Source organism: Maylandia zebra, linkage group LG18 (assembly GCF_041146795.1).
Source record: "Maylandia zebra isolate NMK-2024a linkage group LG18, Mzebra_GT3a, whole genome shotgun sequence".
Taxonomy (NCBI): domain Eukaryota; kingdom Metazoa; phylum Chordata; class Actinopteri; order Cichliformes; family Cichlidae; genus Maylandia; species Maylandia zebra.
This window is the reverse complement of record NC_135184.1, coordinates 19,697,852-19,716,996: the sequence shown is the minus strand read 5'-3', so window position 1 is coordinate 19,716,996 and position 19,145 is coordinate 19,697,852. Positions and strand designations below refer to the sequence as shown.

At 42.1% G+C, this 19,145-nt stretch overlaps 2 protein-coding genes across 4 annotated transcripts; both read left to right on the top strand.

Moving 5' to 3' along the window:
• Positions 1-80: 80 nt before the first annotated feature.
• On the top strand, positions 81-9,810 carry si:ch211-13f8.1 (uncharacterized). The gene is made up of 10 exons (XM_004542629.6): positions 81-547; positions 1,068-2,314; positions 3,591-3,663; positions 4,642-4,794; positions 5,531-6,705; positions 7,168-7,315; positions 7,699-7,918; positions 8,312-8,424; positions 8,530-8,720; positions 8,859-9,810. Exons 2-10 carry the CDS (start codon positions 1,102-1,104, stop codon positions 9,050-9,052), a joined length of 3,480 nt encoding a protein of 1,159 aa, XP_004542686.3. The 5' UTR covers positions 81-547; positions 1,068-1,101; the 3' UTR covers positions 9,053-9,810.
• A 2,416-nt stretch (positions 9,811-12,226) lies between these two features.
• On the top strand, positions 12,227-18,672 carry tal1 (T-cell acute lymphocytic leukemia 1). 3 transcript variants are annotated; one of them, XM_004542630.6, is made up of 4 exons: positions 12,227-12,819; positions 14,058-14,725; positions 15,057-15,175; positions 16,092-18,672. In XM_004542630.6, the coding sequence occupies exons 2-4, from the start codon at positions 14,187-14,189 to the stop codon at positions 16,619-16,621; spliced, it is 1,188 nt and encodes a 395-aa protein (XP_004542687.1). In that variant the 5' UTR covers positions 12,227-12,819; positions 14,058-14,186; the 3' UTR covers positions 16,622-18,672. The 3 variants fall into 3 exon arrangements, with proteins under 3 accessions (XP_004542687.1, XP_004542688.1, XP_076732747.1); XM_004542631.6 differs by having other exon boundaries at positions 12,228-12,819; positions 14,150-14,725; XM_076876632.1 differs by having other exon boundaries at positions 12,264-12,819; positions 15,057-15,145.
• The last annotated feature ends 473 nt before the right edge of the window (positions 18,673-19,145 follow it).

Genomic DNA, 19,145 nt, shown 5'->3' with positions numbered 1-19,145 from the left:
TTACTAGAAATGTTTTCTCTTTTTCATTGGTTTATTCTTTTTTTTTCTTTTTTTTTTTTTTTTTTACAGCGGGGAGGGAATCGGTGTGTGTGCACTTGCGCAACACAGAGCTCTACTCGAGCTCCACTCATGAGGCAAGAGCGAAATTAAAGCAGGCATTTTTTTTATTCCATTTTTGTTTAATCCCACTGATTTCTGAGGGGATTATCAGACCAGGCACGATTGAGAGACCGCTGACGCGCCTGACACCGCTCGGAGCTACGTAGAGCGACAGAGAAAGAGGGAGAGTGAAAACATAACCTCAAAATCTGGAGAAACGTTTGGAAATCTTGTTATTATCATTGTTATTTCATCCACGGGGACGTCGCTCGTCTCGCCTGTTGGTGAAGCGAGGATGCGCGCTGCAATAACTGCACGCTTGGCGCAGCTTTTTATTATGGAGGGCAACTTTAATTTGTGCGGTTGCCCAAGAATTTATGGCAACTTTCTCGTGACCATCGATGCTGGGATTGCATGTCAAAGTACGCCGTGTTCAGCAAAAGTGCAGGTACATTAAAAAAATGTTTGTTAGCCTTCTAATAGCGAAACCAGCCTGTCTCTTAATGTGATGAGAAGCTACTTTGTTAATGATAATAATGAGTTAAAATTGCTTTTATGGAGGCGGTTTACATAATTACCAACAGTAGCCTGTAGAAAACTGCTGTTGTGCGTATTTCTTATGGGTAAATAATGAATTTTAAATACTTTAGCTGATTTTTCCTCCAGTTTTTCTATTAATGAATGGCAAACAGGGAAAAACATGGTTGATTATTTCTGATATATACAACCAAACATAAACATATAATACTGCTTATTCCCTGTAGGGTCTCAGTTGCAGGCAGCAGTTGCTTATTCTGATTCCAAAGGATTATCCTGTGCCCTGCAAAGTAATCACTGGATAAGGCAACGTGACAGAGTCCACATTACATATCTCCTTACCCGGCACACAGGAAAAAAGTATCTGGTAACAGAGATGTAGAATACCCTGAATAGGAAAGGTTTTTATCTTTCTTGTTCTTTATTTTCAGAATCTCTTTGGAATTTCTTGTACATGACTAGCCAATGGAGGAAGAGAAAGCTGCTGATAATATCCAATCAAAATCCGGTTCCCCTTTGCCCACTGGGCTTCCCATAAACTGGGGACTCATTACAGGTCCTGTTCCTGAGCCTGTTTTCCCAGCACCCACCACCACTTTGAATGCTTCTCTTCCTCCCCCTGCTCAAAGTTCAGCTGTCCACGCCCTGCAGACCAAGGTGAAGTCGATCACGCAGAGAAGAACAAGGGGAAGAGACAGGGAGAAAGACAGAGGAAGATTTGACACGGAGGTGTTGGTGAGCAACCCAGCGGGGCACATTTCATCTGAAGTCCTCCTTAGACAGAGACCCAAAGTGAAAGGCCAGCTGTTTCTGCCTGCTCCCTCCTGGCGATCAGGTGGTGCAAAGGACTTAAGCAGCAGTGATGAAGAGGAGGAGGTAGAGGTACAAGTCAGGCTGGAGATCCACAGTCCTCCCGCTGAAGCACAAATTGTACAGCAGGGGGAGGAAGTGGAAGAGGAGCAGTCAGAAAAGAATGATGGACAGGTCAGTCATCCAACGGGTCAGCCTTGTGGGCTTGGAGAGGGCACCAGTCTGGAGAGTCTTCCGTCTGACAACCCAAGCACTAGCAAGGATGGCCCATCCCCTTCCCCTCCTCCTCTTCCACCACCACCTGTGCTCTCCTCCAACATCTCTGCTTCTACAGCATCGTCCTTTACTTCCTCCACTTCTTCTCCTTCAGCAAGACACTGGGCCCCTCCAAAGGGCTTCTGGAGAGTAGCACGCCCAGAAACGTTGCTTCTCAATGGGGTTGACCCTCACAATACACCCCCCACATTACCACTAAAGGACTACACTCGGACAGAGGCAGTAGCAGAGCCTCAGAGAAAGCCTAAACTGGCTGAAGCAGGCAACAAGAATGATGTGGGAGGTCTGGAGAATGACTATGATGTGTCTTCTGAAATCCAAAACTCTGGTAGTGTGGAGTGGTACCTGGACAAGTATGAGCAGAGGGAGACAGATGTGACTGATCCCAATAAAGGACTGTGCAGTTCAGACAGCTCGGAGAGCATGTCTTCACAAAGTGGAATCCTTTGCGCTGATGATAAACTGAGGGTGAAGGAGAGGGCCTATGCAAAGTTAAGGGAAAAACAACAACACTACAGGGAAGTGAGAGAACTGCAAGAAGGAGAAATCACTGGCTATGATGAAGAAACGACGTACAGAGTGGATTATAACGGTAGGTCTATTAAGGAAAATAATAGAGAAAGCGAAAAAGTAATGCATGGAGCCATCTGAGAAGGGGTTTAGTAATGCTTTACTGATAAATAAGCTGTAGAGTGTTTTGAAACTCCTGGCCATGGCATGAAATACATAACTTTACTTTTGCAGTATTATTATGCTATACAATAATAGCATTTTTAGTAGCGTGCCTTTATTTAAAAAAAGACAACAAAACACATGCTGCTATATTTATGACAACAATACTTGATATAGTTTCAATAAAAGGCTGTGACTTAGTCATATTTTTTTCTCTATTACTTTAGCTTCCTCATGAAGTGTAGTCAAATGTTATGAGCTGGATCAGCTCCTGTGGCGTGTTAGCATTTTGGATGAGGACAGAAAAGGTTAAATTTTGCATTTGATTTTTTTCCCCTAACAACCTTCTAAAGCTGGAAAATTGTCAATAATTTATGCACATTGTCTGCTTAGAATGATTTCCATCTGTTGCAGCCATTTAAAGTGCCCCATTCAGCTGTAGTCTGCCTACCTACAATGTTGTATTGAAACGCAGAATGTAACCTGGCTGGTTCCCAGTGCTGAACAGATGTCAGATGTGCAGATGTGCATACGGGTGTTACTATTAATAGAGCAGTGGGGGAAGTGTCCCTGTCTTTTTTATCTCTGCCGGCGCGCTAATGGATGTCTTTGTATGTCTGTAGGATGACAGATGATATTTTTTCCCATGCAATGATCATGTGGTATTGCACAGATCTCAGTTTCAATGCCCAGTACGGGAGATGCAGGTGCAAGTTCGTGATGATGAGATGATTTTGCCCTCTTGTCTCTGGGAAATCTGCTTTTATCCTTCAGCAGTTACATAATCTGTGTATGTGTGTGTGTGTATGTGTGCGTGTGTGTGTTTTGTTTTGTTTTGGGGGGTTTTTTGTCCGAGATTAAAGATGAGTTAGGGATGACCTCCGAGACTGCCACTGAGTGTAATCTGAACCTAATGTTATAAGGTTTATGAAAATCCTTTTGATCATAGCAAGTCCCAATTTCTTTGATACCCAAATGTCCTTGTTGGTCACGTCATGGCTGACTGCTCTCTCTGCAGTTGTGTTTGCCGCAAGGCAAGTCCTAAAAAAATGGAACATTAAACAATAATTTAATGCGCTGTAGCACATTATGTCTGGGTGAAGGAAGAGACAAAGACAAGAAATCCTTCTTTCATCTGGAAGAAATTTTGACTGCACTTTTATATATGCTCATATCTTTTTCCTTTTTTATACCAGTTGCAGGTGCCCATCCTGTTTTGGACGCCTCAGACTCAGCCATTCTGGCCCAGGAACTTGAACCCTATTTAAGGTGAGCAATGTAGTTCCTGGCAAGGGTAGTGACAGATAATCTCTTTGGACTATTTATATCCTCTCCTCATAAATTTCACTTTTACAGCTGCACTTGAGAAAATCTACCCAATGAGGCAACTATGCGTGGTGCACAATCCAAACAAACACTTTGATAATCAGGTTTAATCACAGGGAAGAGATGAAGTCGAGTATTGTCAAAAGCAGTGCACTGGCGATACTGAGCGAGTATCAAATATGTGTAATGTTTGATACTCGCTCGACACTTGTCGACCTGGCACACTGTTATCTTTTTTCACCAGTTGCACAATTTTGGAAGCCATCCTTTTAGTAAAGGTTGTTATTTTGAACATGGTTATAAACTGTAGAATAAAGAGTTGCATATGATATTTAAAGACAGGATCCAACTTTGTTGATTTCTTTTTTCTGGTGTTTGAATACTGTGGTGACACAACAAACTGTAATCTGGTGAAAGACAATATGTTCTCATCTTGTCACACAGGAGAGAATGAATCACACTTACAAAGATTACAAAGATAATCCACGTGGCTGGTGTATCATGCTATCTTTATCACTGGGCCAGGGGATAAAGAGAAGTACAGACGATGAAGCACAATGCAGAGCAGCTTAGCTGCTGGGCATAAAGATGGATGGATGAATGGATAAATGGATGGATGACATTCCCCTTTGCTGCTGACCACTAGAGCCACGCCCCAGTCTTTTTATCTGATATTACATAAGACAGCTTAGGAAGACGCAGCTTGCTGGGCTCCATGTTAAGTCAATCTTTGGGGAAATATGATGTCTCTGGATATGTGTCAGCACAGAATAAGCTTTGAAAATTTGAACACTTTATCAAAAATCCAGCATTCTCAGACAGATGCTGGCAGATTGTCTCATTAGCGAGTTAAACTCTATCCATTTCCCTGCTGTTCGGTACTAATTTCCACTCTCTGTCTCTCTTCCCATTGCTCCTCAGGTCACTTCTTGTAATCAGCGATGAACTACCTCTAAGCCCAAGACACGAGCAGGCCAAGCTTCTTCTGGAGCGAGCAAGACTCAAGGCTCGCTCCAATCACATCAAAGCCGATCGCTCCAGCAGACGCTCCCATTCTGATCAAAGATCCACCGTGTAAGTTAACTTAAAAGGCCTGTGTGAGCTTGTGGGATTGAGGTTAGAGACTGTGAAAGTCCCACTTTGAGCGTGTCTGCTTCTTCTTTTTTCCCTGTTTATGCACTTCTTATGTTTGTTTATCACTTTGCTCCCATCCTTACGTCTCCCTCCCAACACTTCTTCTGTGCTTTGTCTATCCTTCTTTTGCACTTGCCCCTTTCCTGCAAAGCTAATGTTGCATAACCGAAAACAAGTTAAAGCTTTAGAACTTGACTTTTGCTTTGTAATTACATAAGCAAAGCTGACAATGTTTTGAAAATGTTTGCTTTTATTCTTTTTATGTAATAGTGTGTACTTTGTGTAGTTTTGTTTCAGAAATCCCTTTAAATCAGCAGGAAGTTTTCACTTAAATTAGGATTAGGAGAATTTGCAATATACCCTACATTCCTGACTGCTTCACTAACCTGGTCATTGGTGCCTGAGACAGACAAAGTTGTAACACATACAGTATGTCTTATTACAGTTTATGTAAATGTCATTTTAGCACCTTATATTTTGATATTATGTGCCCAGTGGTGCACATGTTATTGAGTCGTATGTTTGCTACCATCTGATACCGAGATGATGGATTCAGCTTTCCTACATTTTTCACATTTGACTTTGATAAACTAATAACATAAAAATGGAGAAGTCGACAAAGTATCTGGAGCTTTAAACTTGTCTCCAATACCCACACCTCTGTCATTTTTTACAGGAGGAAACAGCAAGTTGAATCTCCCAGTCCAACAACAGCACAAAAAGCTGTTCAAACCAAAGAAGAGCTCCCAGCTCAAGTCTCATCTGGTCCCCTCCTTGTCCCCAGTCAGAGAGACACTTCACCCAGCGACCAAGTAGGTCGAAGCAGAAGGTACGGTTGCTCACCCACCCGTGTACGCTTTGAGGATGAATCAGAAAAAGAAGCAGAGTCTCGCTACTTGGACAGAGTGAGACAGCGTGGCAGGCCCGGGACACCCAGGTTCAAGAGTAAAGACAGCAATATAGATTCCAGCAGCAGCGGTTCAGAGAGGAACAGAAACCACAGAAGTGTTTCTATGCCTCCTACACAGAAGCAAGAGGATGAGCCTGCTGTTGGTGAAACTACAACAGTGGTTAAAGAGATAATAGTGCTGGTGAAGAAATGTGAATCATGTGGTTCTGTGGTGAGAGAACCTCAGCCAGTTTCATCGCCACCAGATCCAAAGCACGCTGAGCCTCAGCAGCCTGGTAACCCTGAGGACCCAAGAGGAAAAGTGGCTCCTCGCTGGGTGTCACCAAACAAAGCGGAGGCAAGCACTCGTCCTAAAGCTCCTCTTACTGTCACCTTCGCCGGCGCTTATGTTTTGGGCGAAAATAGAGAAATTAGTACAGGATGGAAGTCATCAGGGTTTGGGAAACTTAGGAGAAGGAGCAGGAAAGGAGAAAGTCGGTTAGAGTCTGGTCATGGCCCTTATGGCCCGTCGTGGGCTCAGCGGCGTAACTCAAATCCACGTAACAGAGTCAACCTGAGCAGAGCTGTTTCATTTGCACCTGATAGCCCCATTTCTCTGGAGCCACCTTTGCTTGAAGCATCTGGTGGACTAAGGGAGTCACCAACCCCTGCATTGCCTATCAAGTCAGCTCTCAAGTCAAGCTCAAGAAATCGCTCTGCTGCTGGTCAGTCCACGGTTCAGTTCCAGATGACCTCAAATCAGGGAGGAGAGGGTGGAGCTCAATCTCTGCTGGATTCTCCAGACACAAGGAGGGAGTCTCCAGCATCTTTAACCCCAGGGGTGCCTGCTAGTAGCAGCCCAGTGTCCTGCATCAGACCCTCTACTCTGAGGTACTCCCCAGCCAGACTAGCCACAGACCTGCCAGCCTCTGAACTCTGGGATGCCACTCCAGATGGTGCAGGTGAGTGGCAACAGTAATGTACATAAAGCAGCATTATACGATTACACATACTATTCGTTTATCATTAATGTTTTAAATGTAGTCATGGTCCTATGTTGCAACTAAGCAAGAAACTAACTCTGAGTAATTTCTATTCTTAGGGATATTTAACTTTATAATGAAGCCTTAATAAAGTAATGAGAAGGAAATGAAAAAGGCATGAGCTACAAAGTAAATGTTACTCTGACTACCTAATAAATGTTGATGAAAAAGTACAATATGTCTGTCTGAACTGCAGACAAGTGGAAGTATAAAGAAGCCTTTTTGGTTGTGTTTCTGAAGTGAACTGTAGCTACCTATAAACTTTACTTGTGTGCACTAATAGATAAATGTTGTAGTGTGGAAAAGAGCAGTTAGAAGTTTACTTTCAGCAAAGATCAGGATAATACTGACATTTAATTATGTACTCTTTTCCTTTTGTAGGCTTAAGTGGGGATTCTGGTTCTGGTTCAGAGTGCCGTGCAATACGTGGCCTGGGTATGTCTCGGGCTGAGGACCTCAGAGCAGAGCTATTGAGGGCTGAACATCTGAAAGCTGAGGCCCTGTGGGAGGAAAACTGTGATGGGTCTAGGTAAGCCAAGATAACAATGTTCTTGCCATAGCTTAGACAATAAATCCCTTGCCCCCACCAACACTGTTGTGCAGCAGTTAGTAGATTAAAACCCTATTCAGCAGACAGGCTGTTGTTCTTGTTGTTAGAAAGCTTCTTTCAATACCAGAGCAATCCTGCCCTCTTTTGGTAATACAGTATATAGCTGTAGTCATTACGATCCTTTACAGAAGGAAGACACTTATAAAATTGTTTTCACAGCTCTTAAAAATAATCTCAGTCCATAATAACAATTCTCAGTGTGTGTGTAGTTCACACTGTGATGCAACAGTGTCTAGATCAATATATTTAAAGTCTGTGCTAAGGTCTAATTTAAAAGAAAAATCACAATTTTCTTTTTACAGAAAGCTGGATGGGCGTCCAAAGCTCTTCCTACGTCGCTTCTTTTCCTCCATTGGCCTGAACAGTGTCGGTAGGCTTGTGAAAGGAGGTCGCTCCAGTAGTATGGAACAGCTCAGTATACCCACTGCCCCCCGGGCGAGCTCAGCATCACCAAGCCCAACACGGAGACCGCAGCCCACTATCCGCATACAGAGGACACCCTCCCTGCAGACGCTGAATACGGTGAGCAAGAGGTCTAAATGTTTTGTTGTGTTGTTGACTGCTGCGCTCCTATATCTCATGTTTTTAACATCATGATTGGCCACAATAAATGTATACAAATTTAACCTCATACAGGCAGAAGGTAAAAAGTAATGTCATTTTCCTCACATACCTGTACAAAGTTCATTTCAACAGTGGACCAGCCAAAGTTTCTACTTTGTACAGGTCTGCTGCCTTCTCTGCAGTTTCAGGAATACACTAGTGGAATTAATCCTTTTTTTGTATGTGTGTGTGTGCTGCCAAGCAGACCATATTTTTATAGGTGTAATAAAGGCAAAATATTATGGTTCTGGAAGCTGGTTTGGTGAAAAGAAATAAAATCAGTTTATTACAGTGCCATTCATTTGCCACTAGGTGCTGCCACTGGCCCAGCTGCGTAAAGCCTCCTCTGTGCAGAGTTTAGAGAGAAGAACAGAGCGTTCAACCATACTTGGGGAGGTGCAAATACCATACGGCCTGGCACTCAGGTAGGTGACTGTGGCAAACAAAACCAAGCAGAAGAACTGAGTGATGAAGATGACTTATATAAATTCTCACACTCTTATTGAAATAATGAATTTCTGCTTCCTCAGCCCTGACAGCCCTCAGCTTGAGCTTCACAGGGCCTTGAGCGTTGAAGATGTACTTCCCTCTAGAATCGCACGTCCGGTGGGCCGGGCCACTCAGGCTTTCCCTGATGGGAGTATCCTCCTGGAGCTCATCAAACCCCCAAACGGTCCTTATGGTTTTGTTATTTCAAGGGGCAAAGGTCGACCAGACACAGGTATGTTTTTACATTTTCAATTTCATTTTTTGTAATAATAAAAAGAGTAGAAATTCTATGAACCCAAAGACACATTTACTTCTAACTCATTTCTTTCTATTCATCTTTCTTCTCTTCTCTTTTTTCTCCTTTGTGCAGGTGTATATGTTGAAAAAGTGGGTGATGGCAGCGGAGAAGGCCCGTACGTAGGCCTCCTTGGCATCGGTGACGAAATTCTGCAGGTGAATGGAGAAGCAGTGGCCGGACTCACTTTAGACCAGGTGACGCGGCTCATGACCAGGGAAAGCACTGCTTCCCTTCGAATCATGCCCGCCCGACGCAATCAGCGCTGATTGACAGGACAGGCATGGCACACAGCCACTTCTCCTGGAGACACGCAGAGTAACTGACTGCTACAAACACTGCGGACTGACTGCAACAAATGGTAGACGTGCTGTAGTCAGTGCAGCACACTTGCAAATGCGTAGATGGAAAAACAGGGTGAGGGCTTCTTTTCTCATAGTGCAAATCAACGTTTAATTATGTGACATCACAAAGGATTGCAATAGAAACTAAAGCACATTACATACAAATCCAACCGTACACAGAGTAGGCAAGTTAGAAAAGTTTAATGTATTTGAAAGTTAAGAAAAATTCAAACCTAATGCAATTTCAATTTGTAAAATGATTTATTTTCTTCTTCTTTTTTAGTTGTCGTGAATTTTTCTTGTGATTCATTTTGCTCTTTATGTCACACAGAGCACGAGATCTCAAATGGTTAGTGATTGGAATTGTATTTTGTCACTTATTTGAAATTGTATACAGATATATATTTTTAAGTACTGTTGCTTATTTATTTATTTATTTATTTATTGGTCAAATAATTGATTATCTGTAGGGGTGTGGCACATGCTTGATCAATAGACCCTTGAGCTGGTGTGTAAAGAAAGAAAAAAAAATTATCTCATTTTGGGTTTGTTTGTTTTTTTCTTCAGGGCATCATATTTCCCTGGGGCTCTGTATGGTCTCTTCATTTTGCTTGTGTTGTATCAAGTACTCTTTTATGAACCGGGTGCCGTTTTGCTTCTAAATAAAATAATATAGAGATTTATTTTGTCGAAATGTTTATCCTTTAATTTAACAAATTAATTAATCATTCACATTCATTCCACAACTAAATCGCACACTTAGAAATGCTTACTCTGTTATGGCGTATTATATGTTTTATTTAAAGTTTCCAGTCACGTGCATTAATTTAGTTTCTCGATTAATGACTGTTTGTTGCATTTTTACGCAGAAGAGTGACGTTTCAGCGGAAGATTATGAAAATAAGCACATGAAAGGGAATTGTTTCAGGCACAGAACAGGATGTAGGATCACGGTCGTGACTTCTGCTTCAACAGACCTGCTATAGGGTCGTGACCAGGGGCGGAGCGTGGGGGTGGCTTACTGGGCTTAAGCCCGGGTTGTTTTGTCAGAAGCCCGGGGTCTTTTGGAGTGTAATTTTTTCATAGTTAGATGCCTGGCTGACAACTGTATAAAACAAAAAGTACACACAATATTCGAAGCACATAGTGCACACTGTGGGAATTTAGGACTGTGCGTGAATCCCCCCTGATATTGGTATGATCCGAGCTCAGGCACTAAGCGACTGAGCGAGGGGGCGGGGCAGCTGCTGCCTGTGAGTGCGCTGTTGGAGAAACGGAGCCAGCCATACTAAGGAGAGCTTAAGTTTGACCAGGTACCAAAGCAAATCATTCACACCGTACAAATAATGTAAATATGACGGTGCATCACGAAAGATTGATATGAAACTGATCACTTGACCAATATTACCTTACTTGCTCTTCAAGTGAATCAACAAATGGCGAAATGAAAAGCCGAACAAATGCTATTTTTTTTAGAATCTTAGCTTACGTGTGTTTATTTCATATTTTCAGTTCTTACCCTCCCCGACTAAATCGGTTTCAGTTATGTACTGAAATATAAGAATGGACATTAGAGGGTTCTTTCAAAGAAAAAACTCAGGTAAATGTTATTTTATATATTATGCTTTGTATGTTGTTCAGTATATTTCTATGCAAAACAAGAGGGATTTCAGTACACAGCAGGATATTCACATTTGTAACCAGATATTTACATACACTTTAGGGAGAAAACATAAAACATTTTTACTGTACAACATCAATTTAGAGTAAACTTTTGTTTTAGATAAATATTGAAAATATGGGAAAATCAAGAGACATCAACCAAAACACCAGGAAAAGAATCGTGGAGCTCCATAAGTGTGGCTCAATTTTGAATACAATTTGGTGCCATTTGCAATTAAGAAATACAGATAGTTTCTCTCTTTACTCTTAGAGTTAACAAATATGTTTTTTATATTTATCAATCTAAAAAAATAAACATTTAGTCTGATTTGATGTTACAATTAAAAAAGTGTTTGTGTTTTGATCTGAAGAGTTTGTAAATATCTGGTTTCAACTGTATATTTGATGATTGTCAGCACAGAGAGGGAGAGAGAGGAACAGAGAGGGAGATGGAGAATGAGGACAGAACAGAGGGTCTGGTTGAATTGGGGTTTAGTCCTCATGTCTTGATACAGCCCCGGTTTTGTTCTGCCTTGCCGCTTAATTAAAAAACTAGTTTAAGGTGTCCTGCACATGTGATATATATTTTTCCCTATATGAAGTTACTCTTTTTTGAACAAAACTCAAAACAGAGCCTATTAATCTTTCAGTCATTTCTACTACCCCCCCCCCCCAAAAAAAAGAAAAAAAAATCCCACATGCATACTACCCTTTAGGGCTAAGCCCCGGGTGTTTCAAATGTCTGGCTCCGCCTCTGGTCGTGACTCAGTGTGGAGTTCGATCTTTAAATCATTAATTCACCATGGAAACGCTATCTATCTATCTATCTATCTATCTATCTATCTATCTATCTATCTATCTATCTATCTATCTATCTATCTATCTATCTATCTATCTATCTATCTATAGCTTCAATCATCCTGCTCATTTGGTTAAATGCGCTTATTTTCTACTTTCGCAAAGTGTTTTGAAATGTGTTAAAAATCCGTTATTAGGATGTACCTGCCACCATTTATGCTCTACTGAATGTACTCTGATAGCATGTCACCGTTGATGCTCTGCTCGTTTATCTGATGTGACCAGAAGCCGATCCGCTTTTATCTCCCCGAGCCACGACTCCCCACGGACCCGGGGGAACCGCCGGCCCCATCCCCAACATTTCCAATGGCACACACACACACACACACACACACACACACACACACACACACACACACACACACACACACACACACACAAAGCACATTTTATTATGAACGTGTTTATCGATAAAGAAATATCAATTAATAGTGTCAAAATGATTAGACCACCTCATTTTTACCAGCCCATTGTATCAGTGGCGCATTCATCCTCGGGGCGCAGAAATGGATATGGATTAATGGGCAGAATAAACTGAACAAAAAAATAAAATAATATAAATAATACAAAAAGAAAAAAGGTAGAGGGCCCTCTGTTATTATCAGTTATCTTATTGCAGGATAAATGAGCTTAGCGGGGAAAAAAAACCTTTGTTGAAAATATAAATAGGTCAAAAGCTTAACCTGAGCTTTTGTTTATTGCGTAAAAAATTAAAAAATTAAAATTAAAACACCTCAACTGTAGCTCAGGCTACACTACACCACCTCACGTTGATACAGGCCGTTGCGATGTGCCTGTTTGCTTTTTTTTTTTTTTAAATGCTTTGCCCTCCACAAGACTATATAGCCCACGACAGCCAAATAATAATGAATCATTTCATAAATAATGGGTTTAGGGGCTTATCGGGAATGAAGAGGCCGCTGCCGTGCGCTTATCTCACTCGGCCACATTGCGGCCTGTGTTCCGCTCCCCATACTGAGGGAGCGCACTGGATGCGGCGAGGAATAACTCAGCTACACACATACGCATACACACATATGCACACGCACACACATACACACACTACTCCACAACTGGTAGAGAGAGAAAAAAAAAGAAAAACCTCAGACATGGATGACCCACTCACAAAATGGCTCCACTTACACAGTAACATCAACAACACGGCTGGAACGGTAAGTCCCCCCCAAAACACATCTCTTCATTTAAACCAGCGCATTTTTCGCTCTGTACGCGGTAATTTGAGCGCGTTCGTCTTGGTTTTATTGCTGTAATGAGCGACATTTTTAGCCTATATTTTCTGCTATTGTCCGATCGGATGGTTGGAGTCTACGGCATGAAATAACGGATGCGAGGCCTGCTGGAGAATTCCCAGAAATTATGGTGCGTTTTCTTTTTTAATTCTCCGTCTGCCGTTCGTTTAAAAGGAAAAACATTTCCAGGAAATTTATCAAATGAGTTACGTCTGAAACACCTGAAACTGGTCATTGTGGGAAACTCCTGATTTTCGGTGTTAACACCAGCACTAATATGGCCTTACCCTCGATAAAACAAAAAAAAAAATTAGACAACCTGCTATTAATTCTTTGCGCGTGAAAACGATCACGTTCGAGCATTTTTTGGACTATTATTTTTCATTTGCAAGGGGAGGAAGGAAAAGCAGAAAGGTGGATTTTTATTTTTCTTATTTTTTTAACTTCGACGAATAGTGGTCATTATCAACCTTCCTTTTAGTCCTCGCATCCACAGCTTTCCTCCACGATAGTTTTACATTTAACAGTAGCGAAAATGATGCTTCTAATTTCCGATCTTATAATTAACGCGGACATCTAACGTCCCTGTAAGATATAGGCGTAACGCCTTAACTGTAGCAGTGAAGGCCATGCAAGCGTTTGATAAGAGCTTCATAATAGCAATAAAACAAACAGGAGCAGACAAGACTCCTAATAAAATAAATACAATAACGGGTTACACCTGCAGCTGTAAATTAAATGGTGACAAAATAATCAACCGTGGAAATTTCAAACAAAATAAAATCCAGTGAGCCCTGAAAAGAATTCATCGTGTTTCTATTTAGCTTGAAAACACTCTCACCTTGGATAGTTTGAGAAATAATGGTTTGATCCTGGAAAACTGCGAGATGTTTGAATGTGATGGTCATAGAGTGCCGAGTTATTTCTTTGTCATGGAACAATATCGCAGGAAAATCTTTGGCCTTTTCTTATTCAGTTTGAAAAATGTCGAATAAAATGTGTCACCTGAGGGGGGGGGGGGTCATCTAATTGCTCATTCAATTTGCTAATTTAAGCTTTACAGTATTCATATCATTTACAGTTTAAGAACAGTACTTTGAATAAGGATACGAGCCAGGATAATAGCTCGGTGATGATGTTTTATTGTTAATTTTCTTTAGGCTTGCGTGGACAGCAAATGCGTGGTTATATCTGACATTTTGCCACAAACGATGCACTGAACTATGGATTAATCGAGGGAAATCTCATTTAGGACGTAGTGGACTCTAGCGAGTGGTGACGGCATAAAAATGATGGAAAAGCGGCAACAGGAGCTTTGTCCCGAAAGTCCCGATGCAGGGTCCGGTCCTAATAAACAGGAGGACTCCGCCATCATCTCCAGACAGAACGGATGCAAGGAGGACGGGGAGCCGAGGAGAGAGGAGGGGGAGGAGGAAGAAGAGGAGGAGGATGAGGAGGAGGAGAGGGGAGGGAGCTTCAAGGGGGTTGAGGAGACGGATGACGTTCCTCTGCAGAACTCGAACAACGGGACCAGCATCAGCATCATCATCAACGGCGTTGCCAAGGAAACTGCCTCTCACAACGCCCTTGACCTGAAAAGGGAAGTGCCGGTGATCGAGCTCTCCAGGAGGGACGCTATAAAAGCGGTGCAACAGAGGACTGAGAGCCATTTGGTGCCGATCACGGAACTTCGCAGACCTCCACCGCTGCCGCTGCCGCCGCCGCAACGAGACGACGCTCGAATGGTCCAACTGAGCCCAAACGCGTTCCCTGTCCCAGCGCGGGCGATGCTCTACAACCTGGCACAGCCTCTCGCCGCCATCAACAGGTAAAGGCTGAATGAAGGGGGGGGGAATCAAAACAAAAAACATACAGTTTCATGAATGCACATAGAAAGTTTGATGGTTATTAGACACAATTATGCCTTTCTGTAAAAGGATAGGGGACAAGATGCTTTTTGTATTACTGAGGTTACGTTATGTTTACATTATTGAGCATGTGCATATGTGACAGATGTGTGTGTTTGTGTGTGTGTGTGTCCTGCTGCAATGAGTGGAGAGCATTAAGATCTTTTAGAAGCAATGAAGGAAACTGTGTACAGTGGAATTCATGTGACCTAATGTACCTGTGCACCTTTTGTCTCCTTTCTGTTGACATAGTCTCGGAGGAGAGTCGGAGCAGTACAGCATGTACCCCAGCAACAGGGTAAAGCGCCGCCCGGCGCCTTATGAGGTTGAACTCGACGAGGGTAGGCGCATTTTAGATCTTTATAAGTATGGTAAGATGCACTTCTGCCGTGTCCTCCTTCTGCCAGTTTAGTCCCCCCCCCAAACGTCCCTTCTCCATCACCATTGTCATTCATTCACTGACATGGAGCTATACCGTACCTAATCTGAGTCTCGCAGAAGATGCCTTGCCAAAGGAAAATTCAGAAAGGGCTTCACCCATGAAGAATAAATGCATCATAATTCACGGGGCTAAATAAATGCTAATCTGAATGTCAAATACATGTACCTGCATGCCATTAAAGTAAACCCTTTTCAGGCGGATTTGGGGTTTATTTCATTTGAAACATCCTTTCCACTGCTGCCCACTCGCTGCCATGTACAGGGGTGGAGGATGGGGGTGCTCCTGCCTCCATGCCAAGGTTTTACTGCAGAGTGGGCTGAAGGATTAAGATAGACTGGGTGTGTTCCAAGGGCAACAATAGCTTAGAAGACACCATTGTTGAAGGGTGAGAGGATGTGACTACCTGCAGTGAAGCATTTTACTATGACTAACTAAATAAAAAATATTTAGAATGTCAAATAGGGAGCACACATGCTCCCTGACAACCTTTAAGGAGATTGGCATGCCACACCAACCATTTCACTTGTATCACATATGGCACACATCTGATCCATCAGCTAAAAAAAATCTGTGGCCATATACGGAGGACAATTTTAAAAGTTACTGCTTTAGAATTTGTTGAAGTTTGTTATTTTCATCCTGTACTTTCTCGCAAATAAATGTTGTGCATCTCCTGCTGCTTCTTCTCCCACTCTTACTTTTGCGCTTCTGTTGATTTATTGTTTTACAAACCATATTTTCTGCTTCAGCTCTGCATTTCATTGGTTTTTTTGCAAATGTGTTGGTGCCTTGTCTCCTTACTCTCCCCTTTTCTTGTCTTTTTCTCCTTCTTTCCATTCTGCTAGCTGGCCAGCCAAAGATTGTACGTCGCATCTTCACAAACAGTCGTGAACGTTGGCGGCAGCAGAATGTAAATGGGGCATTTGCAGAGCTTCGTAAACTCATTCCCACCCACCCTCCCGACAAGAAGCTGAGTAAAAACGAGATACTGCGGCTCGCTATGAAGTACATCAGTTTCCTCTCCAACCTCCTCGAGGATCAGGATGGTGGGAGGAATGTTGGCAGCACAACTGATGGGGACACAGGGCTGTTGGTTGGGGTTGCCGCCCACGAGGGGGGCCCTCAGGGTGAACCGCACCAGGACACAGTAGTGGGCTTAGCCAGGGATGATCTTTTGGAGACAATGTCGCCAGGCTCCAGCTGCGGAAGCCTACCTGATGGCGATGCTGAAGGCAGTCCTGAAAGCTTCATGGAGGACCAGGACTCGCCTCCAGCTCCAAGGACTCTAGCAACATCTCGCGGACCCCCACTTCATCTAGCTACTAGGGATCTGAGGCGCAATGGACGCCCGTTAGATAACTCCAGTCGCCGATGATGCTGACGCCAACAAACAACAACACAGCACCTGAGAGTGAAATGGAGGAACTAAAAAAAGAAAAACGAGGCGGACACACTCAGACCCTGTAATTTTTGAGTCATCAGTGTAGAAAGGAGAATTAAGCTCCGCATATTGAGATAGTGCTGTCCAAAATGGACGACGAGCGTGTTCTCGTCTCCACGCTGAACAGTTTGATGAATTTAAGACTTGTAAATTCTGCATGTCTCATGTCTTTGATAGACCTGCGGATTTCAGTGCTTTGAAAGCGCCAAAGACTGGATATCCTTACACAATAGAAAACACCCCAATATATGAAAGAAAGAGCAAAGAAACAAAAACTAATAATAATCAGGCAATCGTCACTCAAACGACAAGCGTTTTATTCAGAGGATCAATGTTTCACTGATGACACTATTAATTACAATATGATGCCACTGGAATTGATCCACCTTGCTTGCACGGCGCCGAAAGTAACAAGCACACCAGGAGATTTATCCTCGACAAGTTCGGTGTTTTAATTTAAAGACACAAAGGAAAATTTGCCTCACTCTGAGGCCATAAAAACACTGAGTGGACCCTAATTGTACCCATGCGATTCGTATGCATTGTAAATAGCATATATATTTCCACTGCACAATGTAATAATAGTGACTCAAATTCAAGTCATGTGGATTAAGATGTACCATAGTGTGTTTGTCAGTGGGTTTACTAGCAAAATTGTCTTTTAGGAGACAGGATGACAAGAAGGAGGAGAAATTAGATGAACTAAAAAAAAAAGGAAAGAAAAAAGAAGTAAAGCAAGCGACTGAACGTATAAGTACATCAATTGTGGTACAATTGACTTCTGTTACACTTTGGTGATGAGAAAATGTCACCAAATGTGTCAGCAGACAGCAGAAAACAATCACACTGCCTGGAATGAATATATCTATTTGAAATTGCTGTGGAGGTACAAGACATGCAGTGTACAAAGTGTGGGTCAAATGAAATCACGACATGACTCATGCAGTCCTTTTTTATATGAATGTTGCAGTGTTTTGTTTTGTTTGTTTGGGGTTTTTTTTAACTGTAAATCAGTTGTAGTTTAGTAAGGTACACAAATAAATCCCTTCATTGCCATATTCTACACTTACATGTACAGACGACACATTAAAACACACGCGCACACACACACACGCACAAAGTTGCACATCCATGACTTAAGAGTATATGAAAATGACTTACACTGATTTCCCGGAGACGGGCTGTGTCACCACATCTTGGTGTTGACCACTGATAGCTTACTGTTGATACGCATACGATACTGCTTTATGTAATTGTTCTTATTTTGTACACTTTTGTACAGATGTGGTTTCAGATTCTCTCCGCTAGTATTTTGAGTGCAATTCATTGAAGAAAAAGGAAACAAAAACACAATAATCAGAATTAAAGATGAATTAATATGACATTACTATTATTGTCATGTCAAATTTAAACATCTTGCAAAACTAATGATATTGCAAATTCTTCTAAGCACAGCAGTCGTATACTGAAGCGGTCTCAGATCGTGACAGCCATCCGGGAAGCCGATTCTAACCTTAACAGCAGTTCCAGCTTCTCCAACCTTAACCCTGACTCTCCTTTGAAACTTGTCTTCATTTTAGAAGTTAATGATGCACTTAATGGAGATGTGCCTTTTGTTCTCTTAAGGAAAGGAAATGCCAATAATCTGAGTGTATAAACAGATTTAGGGCCCCGCAACGTGACTAATATCTGGATCGCACACACGTGCAAACAGACACATGCACACCATCACCACACAGTGTTAATATCATAAGAACACCAGCAGTTTTCTGACAAAGACACTTATGTATTGCTCACTGTTGTTGCTTTTTCAGCAGGACCTAGTAGCCTATATTGGTACCTTTGGTAACTATGGTATTTTATGAATTGCAGTAAAGGGACATTGTACGTTTGGTAATGACATATTTGTTGTATTATAGCTGTATCTATAAATATATCCAATGTTAAATTGATGAATTTTATATTAAAAAAATGAATAAAACAAACAGAGGGAAAGTCTTGTATATTTGATCTCACTCAAACACGCTGTGGGTCGACTGCAGTGCATTTCAAGTCAGCTGAGTTCATACGGTAGTCTTGTGGCCCTTCTCATACTATGTGAAATATTTTCCAAATTTTACACCATATTTAAGAGTTGCATAATCTCAGTGATTAATTCCTATAATGACATTCCTCGCAGCTGTTTCCCACCATATCTGCTTGGTTTATAGCTAAAGCCAGCCCTCCTCAGAGAAACTCCTCCAATGAATGCTGGAATCCTCTCTTCCTCCCACCAAGTGACAACTTCCTGTGGAGGTTAACATGGCTCGGTGACCTTCAGGATATCCTGCCATTGTGAAAGTGGTTTTGACAACCTCCACTGCATTCGTTTGTCTGCTGCTGTGTCTGTACACACTGTGAAACAGCCACACTGATCAAGACTCCACCGCCCATAAATTCTTTACTTATTGAAGTTATG